Here is a 15006-nt window from a genome sequence, read left to right on the forward strand (position 1 = left end):
AATCACTCTTCCCAATCCAGAACTCAAGTCCTCACTCGAACTGCATACCCTGAGCGGTGAGCCCACCCACTTTGGCTACTTCTACCCAACGAAGTATTCACCCTCCATTCTAACAGACAGACCAACCATGGCCCCTCCAAACAAAGCCCAAATCGACGATCTCATCACCCGGTACATTAAATACGCCCACAACGACGCTAAACCCGACATCCAACTCATCGGCGACATCGTCAAAGCCTACCAATCCTTCCCCACCGGCGATTGGGAATACCACGGCAGCCCTGGCAAATCTCTGGTCTCCTGCTTCCAAGGCATATCCTTCATTTGTTGGAAATTCAGTAGCATCAACAATGCCGCCAACGCTGACGACGCTGTGTCGCTTTACGAGGGCCTCACGTTGCAGAATTATAATGTTTGGTTGTCGATGACGGATCGTACGAAGAAGGAGAACTTCAAGAGGGATTGTTGCGCGTTGACGGATACAGATACACTGAAGGATTATCGGGATATTACTTGGGATAAGAAGCCTCAGAGGAGGGATATCTGCCAGGCGGCGATGACGGTTACTTCGTCTATGTATGGGCCGGGTACTCCTCCGGCGGTTGTGTCGGGGGCGCTGTGGTATAAGAGGAACGAGAACCAGAATGCTTAGGAAAGAAGGGATTTGGTTGAATATCTGAAGAAATGGACGTTGCATTGATCTTCGACGGTGCCATGATGCGTTTTTTACTGACAGTGCTGTTTGTTGCATGGCACGAGAAGTGTGCAACCTCGTATGGATCCCATTGTAGATTCCCTGGGAAATGCACAGGTAAAGCTCAACGAAGGAGGTGGTACACTGAACAGGAATGGCTTTGTCAGCGTTGCCAATTTTGATCCTTGACGTTGACCACCACCATCACCACCACCATCACTGTACTGTGTGCCAATTCCTGAGTGCTCCCTTCGTTGATTTCCGACGAACAGGCCCCCTAAGTGGAGGTCCTCGGTGCAGATGATATAAGACCTTCCCTTTGACCACGCCGAGCCTTGGTTGATCATTGTCGATGGAGTCAAAGCGTGAAGTAGGGTGGAGACGTCGTCATATATCGCACTACCTCATGTGATATGCTGTACTAGCAGTTCCGAACCTCTGCACGAACGGTTCGGGGAACTTTATCGTCAACAACACCACCAGAGTATTACAGCCACGACGACCTACGCGTTGGTACATATGACGGACAGAGGAAGAGGAGATAGAGTATGAGCAGGTCCGTAATATAACGACTTCTGGTTGTGCTTCACACTCATTTCTCTTTAAATTCAAGTATGGCGAATACAAACGCAGTGATATCCGCCTGCTCAAATGTTAGATCGCAAAGACTGTCGTATTATGATTCAATGATGAACCGACGTGTTCCAATAAATTGCGAACCAAGCATCTCCTCGCGGAAATTGCGTCTAGGGATGAAGGAGGCCGTAGTCACTGTCGAGTGCTTTCAAGACCGAAGCGGCCCAGAGGTGCGAAACAGAGGTTCATTTTGAGTGTCTACGTGAAGATCCAGAGGATTTGCTATCAGTTCACACCCATACACGGTCGCGCTGAAAACCAAGTAATGGCTTTGATTCTCAAAGGATGTATCTGCCGCATACCTCACGCCCAACAAAGAAAAACACTGACATCTGGTACAGCAGCTCTCCTGATATTACGACATTGATCTGACCATTTGTTCCCTCGTCGTTCAGTTTTAATCCAGCTGACGATAACCGCCAAATTGAAGACGATGAGACTTACAAAGACTGGACGTAACGATGGGGTTTAATCCTTTATCCCCCAGGTTCAAATTGGCTCTTGAGTTTGAGTTGCTGCAGCCGCTGCAGGTACTACCTACCAGCCTGAGCCAAGAGTGCCGCCAAGTTTCTCAAGTGTTGTAATGCGTCCCTGAACACGAGTTGTTCTGTCAGTAGGTTCTCCCAAAGTTCTTCGCATCCATGTCCAAAGCATTCGATCGATCGACGTGTTTCAATGATTATTAGACGCCATATATCGCTTCCGACTCTTCGCTCAAGGCAAGAGCGTTCCAGAATTCAGGTAATCCTACCTCAGCCCAACACAGAGCCCCACGCACCAGGACTACGACCTCGTCGGCTTGTTGTGACACTGTTCGGGGCCCTCATATATCAATACACTGTCAATTCTGCTTTCTGCTCCCGCTGTAACACGCCCTTCCACTTTAGCGAGTCATTATGCATTAATACTCCAACACATTGATGTTCGACATTGTTCTCGAAATGTGGGGTGGCGTTGGGGTGGTGTCTACACCCGTCTTCTTCGCAAAGGAAAACGTAACTCCGCTTCCCAAAAAGGGGTCTGAAAAAACCTATAAAAGACTACCTACAATTCCTCGAGTTATCCAGAACACAAAGCTAACTGCCTCAGTTCACCAACACTCTCATCTAACAGCTACCATGTCTTACGTTCACCCCTACGGTTCTACCCTCCCCGAAAACGGCGTCATCGGCCGTGGTTATGCCCTCATCTCCGACAGTGGACGCGTCGAATTCAGAGTCACCAACGACGGTAACATCCAGCTTTTCCTCGACAATAGTAGGAAGCTCTGGTCCGTCGATGGCAAAAACGCGTCATTCGTAAAGATGCAAACTGACGGAAACTGCGTCGCTTACGATGCCAATGGCACCGCAGTGTGGCACACTGCGACCAACGGCGATGACCACCCCTACAACCTCGTTTGCCAGAACGACGGAAACTTGGTCGTCTATGCCAAGGGTGGTAGAGCCGTCTGGCATACCAACACTGCCGTGGTCCACTAAATTGCTGGTACGTAGGTCGAGTTATTCGACCGTGAAGGATATTATCTGACTGTTCGATGCAGAGACCGTTGTTCAATACCTACAACCAATCCATTCAGGACTGAGATTCGATAAAGAGAAGTGAAATTGTGTGGAATGTTTCGTTATGACCAGTTGTGTGTATAAGGAAGCCCCGCCAAAAGTTGAATGAAGATGTACAATCATTGTTGTTTCCCTTGAATCGTTGCTAACATTCGGAGAGCCTCTTGGACGGCTACTAGTGCAGAGGGCCGATCGACATATCAGTGTTGAACGTTGAACGCTCAACCTTTCTCCCAGAGTCCGATGAATCACGCTTGCTGTTACTCGATCAGCTAAATGGACTTCAATACATACATACAGTAATGTGATCCTTGAGATGTTTTGGGACTTGTGGCTTTTGACGATTGCCGCGTGGTAGCTTCGCTACGGGTTCCTGCTAGCACATATAAATAAGCAGTCCTAGAAATACAAACGCCGGACACCACTCCTAAACAATGACAATTCAAGGATTCATGGCGATCCACGAGATTCAATGTCTTTAGACGTCGACGAAAAGATGCTCTCGAGTTCTCCACAAGCTCCTCCAAGATACCCATGATCCATCCCATAGCCAGGACCAGCATCAAGACATTCATGCAGATAAGCACCAGCGAAATCCACAATCCGGATTCCTTGCCTATACCCCAAATCAAGGATATTCCTCTTATCATAAAGTTTTCCATGTCCAACGCCAGCTTGGTGAAGGCATGAAATCGCGAGTTTAGCTCTTTGCCTATACAATCACGATGTGAGAGATGATAATCATAAAAAACCCGTGGGGTTTTTGCTCCGAAACGCACTTGAACTCGCTACAAGTCATCGCATGCCCTCCGACATGTCCAGAACAATATTCCAAAACCAGACACGAAGTGCTTACATTAAGTCCACAATCACCACGATCCTCCTTCCCCTGATAAAGCCCGTAACATCTCGGAACTACACTCCCTTGCAATCTCCGAAGCTCGTTTTCATAAAATGTAGCTTCCCGCTGGAGAAGACTGATATTCTCTTCGCCCGTAGCAAATTTCAGTACGACAGGGATCCCTAGGTGTCCGGCGATGTCTGTGTTCCAGTTGTGAGGACCGAGAGAGGCGGCTGAGACGACCATCCCGGATGGAGGGAAAGTCTCACTGGGGCGGTTGATTTTGTCTTTTAAGACGATGGCTGTTTGGTGGGGAATGTCAAAAGGTGAAGGGAGGTCGTTACTTGTTGGCCATCTCCAAAGAGTCAGTGTCTCATTTGCGAATTGAATTTCGAGGGTAGCCATTTTTCTATAATATGTGGGTGGGGAGACGAGGGTGGGGAGTATAGAGATGTGATAAATGTGAATCCAACCTTTGAACCGCATTTTATAGGCCACAATAGAGCATTGATAAATGTGGATTGGGATTGTGGCATGAGAGAAACGATGGTCAAAGCATTGGTAGTGGACAATGGTGAGTGATGTAGGGTGGTACCGAATCCTTTGATCATGACCTGAAATGGGTTACAATAAGGAGACGCTGTGGTAAGGCCAATACGCAAAAAGATGAACTCCATTAATGGGTCACAACTCACGAGTACATTGTAATCGAAGATGATAACCACGAATACCACCTCGAACGGTCTAACGATGACAGAAACACGTCGGAGTCGGGCAAGGAGCCTTCGTAAATGGGATGAATAATAAAAGCGAATACGAGTCTAAACCTGCAATTATTGAGCATTCCTGACGATGAAATAACTGGGATGGGTTGTTGAGGTTGAGGATGATGGATGTGGACGGTCACTGAATTCGTCTAGCGCTCAAGCTCAAGAAGACTTGGACAAACGCTGGACCACACACGCGCGGTCCAGCTCAGTACTCTTCTCCGCAAACCATTAGAAACCTCGCATCTCAAATTGAATCAAACACCTCCACTTCAACACAAATCGTACTTTTCGACCGAATCCCAATGCGCGTATTCAGCTGCGAAGACGAACTCAAGGCTTGAATTATGAAAGATATAGCGCTCCGGGCATTGGCTTGTTTTGTCCGGACGTAAACGTTGTTTTTGCCAGTAGATATAGCACCGAAGAAGGCCAAGAGAACGGGGTGGGTACTGGGTACGGCGAGAAGGGTACGAGAAGGAACCTGAGGAAATGCAGCGGAAGGTTTTTGGGAGGTTGGGCCTGGTGAGGACCGTGACGGCGAATGGTTTAAAGGGGGATGCTGGTCGATTGTGGAAAGATAGGATACTTTGAAAGGTTCTAGGCGAGTCAACATATCGCTATTTCTTTTTTCAGACACACTCCGATTTTTACTAACTCGGCAGATGTTAGACGCTTGTGGCTAAACCTCACAAAGGAACCGCTCTACAACCCACCCATTCGAAGTACACGAGAATCGAATCCTCAGGTGGACATCCAGGTATTATTCTTCCCGACTACGCCTGTACGAGATTATACCAACCATCACTCTCCAGGTCTCCATCGGCAATGTTTTTTGTTCGACCAGGAATGTATCTATATCCGAACGTTCGAATACACCCACGGTTGATAATGAAATCAGCGATATATAAGCGGTACGAATGTTGCATCATACCCAGCACCTCGTGAAGTACTGATATTACCATGATTGAGCTCTGCACTCTTATTCTAGCCCGCGAAACTGTGATTCTAATATCTACAGAAAAGGTCCGTATAAAATCCCAAGTCCAACGATCATAAATCCCTAGAGAGGTTTTCCCCATCCTTCCATCCTCCTATTTCCCCATTCAAAAAAATTTCAAGCACTCGACTCATCAGATCCAGAATGACTCCTATCAAGCGCACCTCCAGTCTTTTCCTTCATCCGAACATCAATCTCTCCAGGATGTCCGACAAGCAAACGAGAAGGATGCGCGACATTCCACGTGAAAAACGCAACAGTGACCAAAGCCGCGTCGAATACATCTATACCGGGGGGAGAGGATAAATCAGCAAAACCAAAACAAGCTTAGAAACTTAGGGAAACAACGAACTGAACAACCACTGCGTTCTTGCAACTTGGCTCTGCCACCCTCCACTGAGCTCGATGAGACGGTAGATCGCGCTGGGAGAGAAAGTTGAAGTTAGAGACACGAAGGCATCTTGATCTAGATCTACAGCACGCCTCACCGAATGAATAAAAGGAGCGTCGTAATGCCCATAGCAAACAGTAAGACCTGACGACGCGTATCTAACGGGAACCGGCGCATACTCTGAGTCCCCGTGCTCCGATTCTGAGTCGTCCGATACCTCTTCAGAGGCCTGTCATTGATATACCGGACGGTGTATTCTCCGACCAGAATAACAAAGATGGTCATCATGGCTGAAGAAGTTCCGTGGGTTGAGCGATGAGCGAACACCTTGGGTTGGGCCTACGGGAAGTCACTCACCAACTTGTAGTCCAATACCAGCAACCATAAGGTTCGTTCCCTACAGAGTCGGGGGTTGGTTAAGCCTGAGCAACCTTCGATAACAAAAGATAGGCTTACAAGATCGTATTGAGAAGTCCCAGGATCAGCAGTCGCTGCGAACCCTCCCGCGATGCCTTGTAAAACGAGCGACACAATATCCTGTAGAGCCGGCGGGCTCATTTAGTAAATTCGAAATACAGTAACCAATATAGTGACTTACACAACTCAGAAAAACATACGTATCTATTTCAGATTCCGGGGGGTACCAGTCAGTCATGTCCACTGGCATGAAGAAGTTGAAAAAACGCACAAAACCTAGGTCGTAACCGACTAAACCCTTCTCCCAACGCCCCAACCAGCCTTCCAAAGATGACAAAATTGGCAGCAAGAAGAGGAGTAGGTCCGAGGATGAGGCAGCATATCCTAGACGCCGGACGGGAACGACTCGTAAGTAAGAAATCATTTCAAGGAACCAAAGGACCGGGGGGGGAAGAGTTTTCGGACTGAGGACTCGGACTCGGACTCACTGCATCATAAATGGATCTCTAAGCCCAAGATCCCGACTCGACCACAACCTCCCAGCCCACCCCAACACCTCCAAAACGGCACCAAGAATAACCGTCGGTACCAAGAACCAGTAACGGGATGAGATTGTTTGCCATACGTGGATTACTACACACGTCACGGTCAAAAACGGCGTTTGCTTAGCTCCGGGGGGTCGGGGGGAGGGAGAGAGAGACACACACACACCTAGAGTAGTAGAAAAAAGAGCGACGTAGAGGATGCATATCCAGAATGTAGGACGATAGCCATACGCTGAGTGTTCGTCGTCTATGAGTAGGGGGATTGGAAGGCCTGTGTGGTTCACTGACATGACTCGGATTTGATCTGAACGGTGGAAACGCTTAGCGTGTGCATATATATAGAGACAGACCCACACACGCACCTTGATAACTTTCTGGCATACCATGGTGCCTGAGGTCCCGTCAAAAGAGGGGGGTTGACAGAAGTCAATCCATCGGGAGGGGCTGCGCTTCAACGTGTTTTACCGAGACCGAGAACCGTGTAGCCCGAACCATGCGCGTTGCCACCTCAGGCTGATGATAGACTTGTTCAAGGACTTCTTGTAGAATAAAGCCAAGCCGCAGTAATAGGCAGTCCGAATGCCAACGATGGGTTGATGTGATCGTTATAGCGATTCTTGATCCCCACACGAGAAGAACCTCGCCCAACTGCGGGCTGCGGCGCTTGAAGAAAAGTGAATTACGACTCGAGTACCTATGCTGCGCAGTTAGTGTCAAATACAGCTTTTTTTTTTGATATTTCCTCATAAGTACTCGAGGCTGCCGCGGGATGGTGATCGATGTCGATGATCTCCCGTCTAACCGTGTAACCGTGCCAGTACCAGCGCTCGTCCTACGGCGGGAGTGCACAGACCCCTGATACATCCAACTGTTCTCTTGATCCAAAAGTTCCCAAAGACTGCGGCAGAATAGAATAGGATTTGTCACCAGAGTCCAACAATCATCGAACAAAAGGCTTGAAGCTTGAGGACAAATGTTTTGTTTTCTGTTTTCTGTTTCGGACGGGTATCAACATCTAAATTTCGGGAATTTGTGTTTCCAGCCTAAGTGAGCTAAAAAACGACAATGACGGGGAGCCTGCCAGTTGTCAAGTGAGGACCGTTGAAATTGACGATAGAGGTTTCAAGAACAAAAAAAAAATGATGAGGAAAAAACGAACCTTAGCCCCCGGGCATCAGCTGCATCTCTCAGTCCTTGGGCCGGCGGTTCCTTAAAAACGTGGAATAATCATGAAGTTAATAGGTTCAGGTTTCGGGGATGATGGTCCTTAGACATATCGTAGACCCAAAATACAACATCGCGATAGTTCGCCCACAAGATACAATACCGTCTTAGTCATGCCTCATGCATATGTGCCACACGTGCCTCGTGCGAGTATATATGTATGACATCTGCCAGACGCGACACGTCCTCGCGTCCTTCAACTCTTTCCGTGTAACTGTTTATACGAGCAGAGCCTCATTCCCAGTTGGAGATAGCCAACAATTTCCATTTTTTTTTCGTTTTTTCGTTTGTGACCCACTCAATTCCAGTCTCCAACCGCGCCCTACTTTTTTGAATCGAGAGTTCACTTCTAAATAATTCGGAAGCTTGCTTTGACAAGCGGGGGCGGGATTGATCAGTACAAAGTCGGAGGTAGTCAAATAGCCCGAGGCGAAACTACGCGATCTTCAATTCCCTCCTCAAAAATACAATGAAGTGATGGCAAGGCTATTCTAGACATCGCCATCAGCACTTTGATTAATGATATAGATATGAGGTCGCCATCGACTACAATTCCAATGAACACAAATCCCTATCCTTTCGTCGTGACCTACCATTTTCAAGGTGGCATTCTCCTCTCAAAACATCAATTGCAACGTCTTGTCGATGCAGTTGTTAAGCCGTTGATTTCGTACGTTGACTGGTTAAAAGTGAACGATGGATCGGTGGGGAGTTGCGGCCATCGCCAAAACCACCCAACGCTGTTCCTCTATCTGGTGAAACAGGATATGCCAGAGTGGCGTAATACACAGGGCGAGGTGAACCAACGATTAACACCCAAGTCGACCAATCGCCAAAAACGCGAAAAAACCGAAACAAAGCCCACCTCGTCAAACCATCATGCAACACCAAATCTCATCTCCTCCTCGGTATTCCAGGCCCTCTCTGCCCATTCTCCACCGCACACATAAACGCAGCTAGCGTGTCCACCTCTTCCCTCCCACTAATTCCCATAGCATCCCCCGCTCCTGTAAACATCGAGCGAAAATGCCGTCCTGCCAACGTAGCAAGGACAGCATGAAGCTCTGCAACGTCTGCAAGGATAGGGGTACGGGTTGGAATTGGAATTGGAATTTGAGCTGTGGGTGTTGAAGTCGACCTCGATAGGACTGTTCTTCGCGGTCTGTTCGCTAAAGTTGCTGATGACGATGGAGAGTCAGGGCGTGATGGAGGAGGAGGAGGAGGATGAATGTATTGATGTGGGTTGAGGAATGTGTAGGGTGGTGGTGGGGGTTCTGCTGTGGTAGGAATAGGTCGAATGATAGGGACGAGGTCGAAGTGGTTGAGGTAGTGGTGGATGAATGGGCTTGGGAGAGAGGGGAAGTCGATCTATAAGAAAGGGCTGTGAGCTGAACGTAAAACAAGAAAAGAGGTGTAAATACCAGAGAGATTCCTCCACGTTCTTGTAGACCGACATCAGAGGTGACTAGCCTCTTCCTCTTTGCTGGTCTAATAGTTGGATCGTTGTCCATACCAGACTGCCTTTTGAGATGGTTGGGGTTGGTAGAAATATAAGAGGCGTCGTCATGAACTCTTTTCCTTGCGTTGTGTCGAGAACGATTTGGGATGACTGACATTGTCAAGATGAAATTCAAAAAGGGGCAGACAGCGGCAAGCGTCCGACATCGCCGGTTCACGCCGGACACCGCCAACATTTTTCTTCTCGCCTCCCACTATGATGCGCCCCGTCCTCACTTGCGCTCTCCGCGCCTCCACTCGTCCTGTATCGCGCACCTCCACTCTCATCTTCACGCGTCACGCGCACGGACCAGCACAAGAAACCTTTGACCAGTTCTCCCAACGCTATGTCACCTTTTTCCAAAACGCCGAAGACCTCTTTGAACTCCAACGTGGTCTCAACAACTGTTTCGCTCACGACCTTGTTCCTTCTCCACAAGTCATTGAAGCCGCGGTTCGTGCTGCTAGGAGGGTCAATGATTATGCCACTACTGTGAGGATTTTCGAGGGAATCAAAGAGAAGGTGGAGAATGTCTCTCAGTATCAGGCGTACCTGGAGGAGTTGAAGGGATTGAGAGAGGAACTGGGTGAGTCGGTTGGGACTCGTTGGCGTGACGGATGATTGAGATTGACGGATTGCATTTTTTAGGCATTTCATTGAGGGAAGAACTGTATCCCGACGCTTCATAGTTTTTTAAAAAGCCAACGGTCATTTCGTACGTTCTTTTTCCTTCTCCGTCCTTCTCCACAATCGTTCAACTATTTTCGTAGCATAAAACGTATACCATCATAGAATTATTATTAAATTGAACATGTTTTTCAATTCCCCCTGGTCGATTGTCCGTTCTCGCATGTGCAGCGCACGTTCTGCTGTTTACAGTAAATCACCCTTTGCCCTACTATCGAAATCTAATCTTCCAACGCCTGCACTGCTCACGGCAGTCCTACAGTGCCATCCACTTTGCTATATGAGTGACGCGCTCCAAAGCACCGTGTTGGCCACACGAGGGGTAGAAACCGCTCCGGCACGGTTTAACGCCCCAATCTTCTAGTTCCTGCCCGGTGTGCTTCTAAGCAAACCTGCCTCTGACAAAGGATCGCCGGGAAAAGGTAAAAGGTATTGGAATAAAGGCCTCCGTCCTCCTCACTTTGGGAGAACCATTCCACATATTGACCTCGTGATCGTGCATTTCTTCTCCGCCAATCTATGATCCAATGGACCTCGACTGCTCAGCGAGAGGATTGATTCATACACGGAACGCCAACATGCACGTGGTTGGTTGAATATATTGCTTTCATTTTGCATTTGTACTGACGGCCCACAGGAAAGAACGAACCGTAGGCGGCTTGGGGGAAGATTCGGGTTCAGATTCGAGCCTCTCCATGGGGCGTCGCTTTCTTCTGAAAGTAGGAGTAAGATACCGAACCGAATTATCTACCAGGTTTTTTTTTTTGAAAGGACAGACCCAACCCGATAGTCACAAAAATACGACAAGGCTCTAATTCGTAGGCTTTGGAAGACCATACTTACTGGAAGGGTTCCTCTCTGCACCCCTACCTCGAGAAATTCGGTATGTCTTTCCCTTGTAATACTAATACTTGCTAGTACTAATCAAATACTTCATTAATTTTGAAAATCCCGAAATACCCATCGTTTGGTTCTGGTTCTCGTCCCTATCGAACGTAGACATGGGCAAGGCGCGGTCGGCCCGGTGTTACTCGATTTTGGGAGCCTCGGGATGGTAAGGAACAAATTTTTATTTTTTTGATACTTGATCCTTGTCACACTGTAAGTGAGCTTGTTGGGTCAACTTGTGGTTGTGGTTGTGGGTTCTCACCGTTTCTCAGGTACAGACTCGGAGGGGTCCGGGCCCCCAGGCCACACCAGGACCAGGACGCTGACTTTGGGAGCAACTCGAACAATTTTGCTAATTTTTGCAAAAAGTCGGGATGCATATGGGTATGCGTACTGTATGTATACAACCTTATACCCTTTTTACTCTATCTTAATTTGTAAACCCCCCAGTCCCCACAGCTGATGGAATTACTTTGGAAATCCGAGTCCGAGGGCTTTCAATTTCAACTTTCGTCTTCGGACCTGTGTCCCTTATGATCAATCATTAACCACGTCGCGCGCTATGATTAGTATTAGTATATATACCCATGGATGTTTCTACTATAGTAGTACAACAAACAGACCGAACGACAACGGTGACAGTCCGACGTCCGACAGATCGTTCGCCACGACTCGCTTCAAGTACTTAATCAGTAACTTACTTTCTTTTTCTTCTTTTTTTGCAACACTGGCACGTAAACGTAAAAAAAAAATCTAAAAAAAGGACGGGTGGAAGCTGCTGACCTCTGAATCGGACCGTGGTCAAAGTTGGTACCTTTGGATTGCGCTATGTCTGAGTCGGGGATAGTAAGAGTACTTTCCTGATTCCTCGGGACCGCCCCCAACAGAGATGATTGTTTTAAATTTATGTTTTCGCAACTAAGTATGTACATTGTACACGACGGGGTCGGCTGACCCGCTATGAATCATGATAAGCAAAACTCAGGGCCCAGGCTACTTGGCTATAGGTCAAACGTTTCAACCCCCGATCACGTTCGATACTATACTCAGGCTGGAGGTTGCTCAGAATCACTGGTCACCGGTCATGTCGACCCCAAGCGCATCGTGACAAGAAACAGTAAGTCGTGTTCTTCTGGTGTTTCTGATGCATAACAACTTCGGGGACTAGTACTAAGTACTACTGCTAATCACTTACAACTTAAAGCCTATTATTTTATTATTGTCCCCTACTAGAACTGGCAAAGATTATAACTCTCTCAAGCCTTGGCGCAACTTGACTCTTGAACTCAGTTCGGAGCAACCCTCGAAAATCAATTCGATCATCGGTCGATGGTATTTCGGTTATGTCGGGTACTGCAAGGTAGTTGTCACTGTCCACCTCAGGCAGGAGTTTGACAGCTACGTAAAGGCCTGATAGGCCCCCAAAAAAGCCGTGAGAAAAGGGGCCTCAAAGGCCTTCTACGCCGTCAAAGTTCACAAGGCACCGCGTTATACGGCTCTACCCACTGCTACAACTTCCGCCTAATCTGCTTCGTCGCTCCCTTGATTTTCATTCCCCTCTGTTTCTTGCGTTCTCCGCCGTCATTTGAGACAAGACAACACTAATCAAGCCTCCTGCAATGTCTGAGCACTGCGGAAACCACGCGACGTATCCCGAAATTCGAGCTTGTAAAATGCTACGGCCTCCACTCGCACTTTTTTCACTCGGTCGTTCTTTTTCTCCTCTATCGCTCGCATCCTCCACGATTTTTATGGGATGGAAGAGACGAACTTCACCTCCAACAATGTCAAGTACTGTGGAAGCCACACGCTGAATCCCTGAAATTACACCTCCCCGGTGGTATGTGCACCTATCTGTTCCTCCTCGCTGCCACTCACGCAATTCTTAATTTCCCTCTATCCTTTGAACTTGGCGTCCACCAGCACTTTTACAGCCTGGAAGATACAAGCTAAATCACTTGCAGCGTCATATGTCGTGAAAACCACCAGATCCAGGAACTCGAGATGTTATACCTTTAGGTATGTAGATGAATACATCTTCCTTCCAATCTGCAACTGTTCTAAGAATCTTAAAGATTTTTTCGACCGTTGTGCTGAGGGCTTGGATGTGCCCTGCCACTTTAAGATGAATTACATTCGTGGCTTCAGGTGCACATTCAAAAAGTCCTTCTACCTGTCTCTCAACTTTTCAACCATTGCCTCTGACAATCCAGCCACTTTTTTGAGACAATTGAGGCTGCCGTCAGGTGTGGCCGGAGGCGTCCATATCTGCACAGTGACTTCACAACAACTCACCCTATTCTTTCAACGCTTTCATCGTCCTCGATGTGATCATTTTGAGGAATTGAGGATTGTTTTACTTGTGCTATTCCTCTTCATGAGGTGAACCATCTTGAAGGACCTGACATTTTGTGGTTTTTTCTTTTTTGTATCTCGTTTATACGTTTTGTGTTTAAAGCAACATGCGCCTTCGTTGGGTCTCCAAGCTGTGTACCACCTGTTACCCAGGTCTAGCTTAAATAATGTGTGTGCTTTCTCAATAGTATTAATACAAGGCTGTTTGTCCCACCGTAATGCTGAAATGGCCAAAAATTTGGTGTCCGAAACTGGCACCGGCGTTCCGGCTATCCAGTAACTGGTGCTTTTAGGAGACTTCCCACAACATAAATTGTTTTTCTGTACGTGTAATACTCATTCAATTGCTTATTCCTGCAGTGAAACACATTGGTTCTACAGTATGATTAGTCTATCAAAATTTCGAGACAAACAAACAATTAGAATATGGTGAATGAAAAAGTAAGAAAACTGGCGCACCGTTTGACCCAAAGTTTCGCGCTAAGCATAGTGGTAAATCATATTGAGGTTCGTCGTGAAAGTTGTGCTTAATGGTTTTTGACAAATTTTGAATAGATACTCTACAACCTTCAATAAGCCTTATTGACTGATTTTCGAAGGCCAACAATGTTAAATGTGGAGTGGTAGCCAGTTGTATAATACATGATGAATATATAACGCATATGTCAGAATGGCAATAAGTGTAATTAGCTGCTTTACATCCCGAGATTCTGAGCACTACTTGGGTTTATCGTACCTTCAGACTGATATTGGAAGGTCAATAACGTCCTGTGTATGGGCAGCTAGCTTCATGGTATACTTAATGCGTAAATCTGGGTCACCGGTTTTCTTACTTTTTCAATTACTGTATTCTGATCATGTGTTCGACTCGAAATTTTGATAGATTAATCATCCCATAAAACCAATGGTTTTCACCGCAAGAATAAGAGACTGATTGAGTATTGCACGTACAGGACTCGGAAAATCATTTATGTTCTCCGAAAAGCGCCGGTTACAGAATTGCCGGAATGCCGGTGCTAGTTTCGTTGAATCAGTACTTGAATCGGAAAGCCAGCCTTAAAGTAAGTTTGAACGACATCAGGAGAATCTGGATATCATTTAGATGTAGCCTGTACTATATATGATACACAGACATCATACATGAAGTGGAGATACTAGATGTACTACAGTACTAGATTGCGTGTAGGGACAATCCACCGGCCTCCAGGTAGCTTAGGCAGTGGCGAGCTTGCCATCTCTCGTGCTTCGAGTAGCTTTATTTTGAATAGAGAAAATGATCAGGATGAAGTGGGCACGAAGGTCAATCCTGCCGAACACACCTGGGTCCTACGAGATTCTATAATCGTAACATAATGGCCAATTTCATGCTAAGTAAAGTGTTCTGTGCTCGGTATATCTTCAATGTCTTGAAATGGTTCTGGATATGACCGATGTAAGAGACAGGTAGAACAAGGAAAGAAATTTTGGGTTGCGTACCAGTAATACCAGCAAGATTTAGATA

The 15006-nt window shown here is 47.0% G+C and overlaps 6 protein-coding genes across 7 annotated transcripts; 3 read left to right on the forward strand and 3 right to left on the reverse strand.

The window, feature by feature from the left end:
- Nucleotides 1–127: 127 nt before the first annotated feature.
- Nucleotides 128–652, forward strand: E1B28_001872 (uncharacterized protein; the record flags this gene model as incomplete). The annotated part of the gene is made up of 1 exon (XM_043147847.1): nt 128–652. The coding sequence occupies one exon, from the start codon at nt 128–130 to the stop codon at nt 650–652; it is 525 nt and encodes a 174-aa protein (XP_043016561.1).
- Nucleotides 653–2250: 1598 nt separating this feature from the next.
- Nucleotides 2251–3010, forward strand: E1B28_001873 (uncharacterized protein; the record flags this gene model as incomplete). Its single annotated transcript, XM_043147848.1, has 2 exons — nt 2251–2818; nt 2874–3010. One exon carries the CDS (start codon nt 2251–2253, stop codon nt 2809–2811), a length of 561 nt encoding a protein of 186 aa, XP_043016562.1. The 3' UTR covers nt 2812–2818; nt 2874–3010.
- A 258-nt stretch (nt 3011–3268) lies between these two features.
- On the reverse strand, nt 3269–4674 carry E1B28_001874 (uncharacterized protein). 2 transcript variants are annotated; one of them, XM_043147849.1, is made up of 3 exons: nt 4429–4674; nt 3672–4347; nt 3269–3604 (listed from the first exon to the last, which is right to left on the reverse strand). In XM_043147849.1, exons 2-3 carry the CDS (start codon nt 4217–4219, stop codon nt 3343–3345), a joined length of 810 nt encoding a protein of 269 aa, XP_043016563.1. In that variant the 5' UTR covers nt 4220–4347; nt 4429–4674; the 3' UTR covers nt 3269–3342. The 2 variants fall into 2 exon arrangements, with proteins under 2 accessions (XP_043016563.1, XP_043016564.1); XM_043147850.1 differs by having other exon boundaries at nt 3269–4347.
- Nucleotides 4675–5310: 636 nt separating this feature from the next.
- Nucleotides 5311–7513, reverse strand: E1B28_001875 (uncharacterized protein). The gene is made up of 10 exons (XM_043147851.1): nt 7216–7513; nt 7020–7157; nt 6797–6941; nt 6580–6692; nt 6490–6512; nt 6348–6428; nt 6249–6288; nt 5989–6181; nt 5853–5923; nt 5311–5784 (listed from the first exon to the last, which is right to left on the reverse strand). Exons 1-10 carry the CDS (start codon nt 7232–7234, stop codon nt 5618–5620), a joined length of 990 nt encoding a protein of 329 aa, XP_043016565.1. The 5' UTR covers nt 7235–7513; the 3' UTR covers nt 5311–5617.
- Nucleotides 7514–8505: 992 nt separating this feature from the next.
- E1B28_001876 (uncharacterized protein) lies at nt 8506–9722 on the reverse strand. The gene is made up of 3 exons (XM_043147852.1): nt 9499–9722; nt 8943–9445; nt 8506–8829 (listed from the first exon to the last, which is right to left on the reverse strand). The coding sequence occupies exons 1-2, from the start codon at nt 9691–9693 to the stop codon at nt 8972–8974; spliced, it is 669 nt and encodes a 222-aa protein (XP_043016566.1). The 5' UTR covers nt 9694–9722; the 3' UTR covers nt 8506–8829; nt 8943–8971.
- A 40-nt stretch (nt 9723–9762) lies between these two features.
- E1B28_001877 (uncharacterized protein) lies at nt 9763–10438 on the forward strand. The gene is made up of 3 exons (XM_043147853.1): nt 9763–10161; nt 10224–10290; nt 10346–10438. Exons 1-2 carry the CDS (start codon nt 9792–9794, stop codon nt 10262–10264), a joined length of 411 nt encoding a protein of 136 aa, XP_043016567.1. The 5' UTR covers nt 9763–9791; the 3' UTR covers nt 10265–10290; nt 10346–10438.
- The last annotated feature ends 4568 nt before the right edge of the window (nt 10439–15006 follow it).

The sequence above is a fragment of the Marasmius oreades genome, chromosome 1 (genome assembly GCF_018924745.1).
Source record: "Marasmius oreades isolate 03SP1 chromosome 1, whole genome shotgun sequence".
In the NCBI taxonomy this organism is placed as follows: Eukaryota; Fungi; Basidiomycota; class Agaricomycetes; order Agaricales; family Marasmiaceae; genus Marasmius; species Marasmius oreades.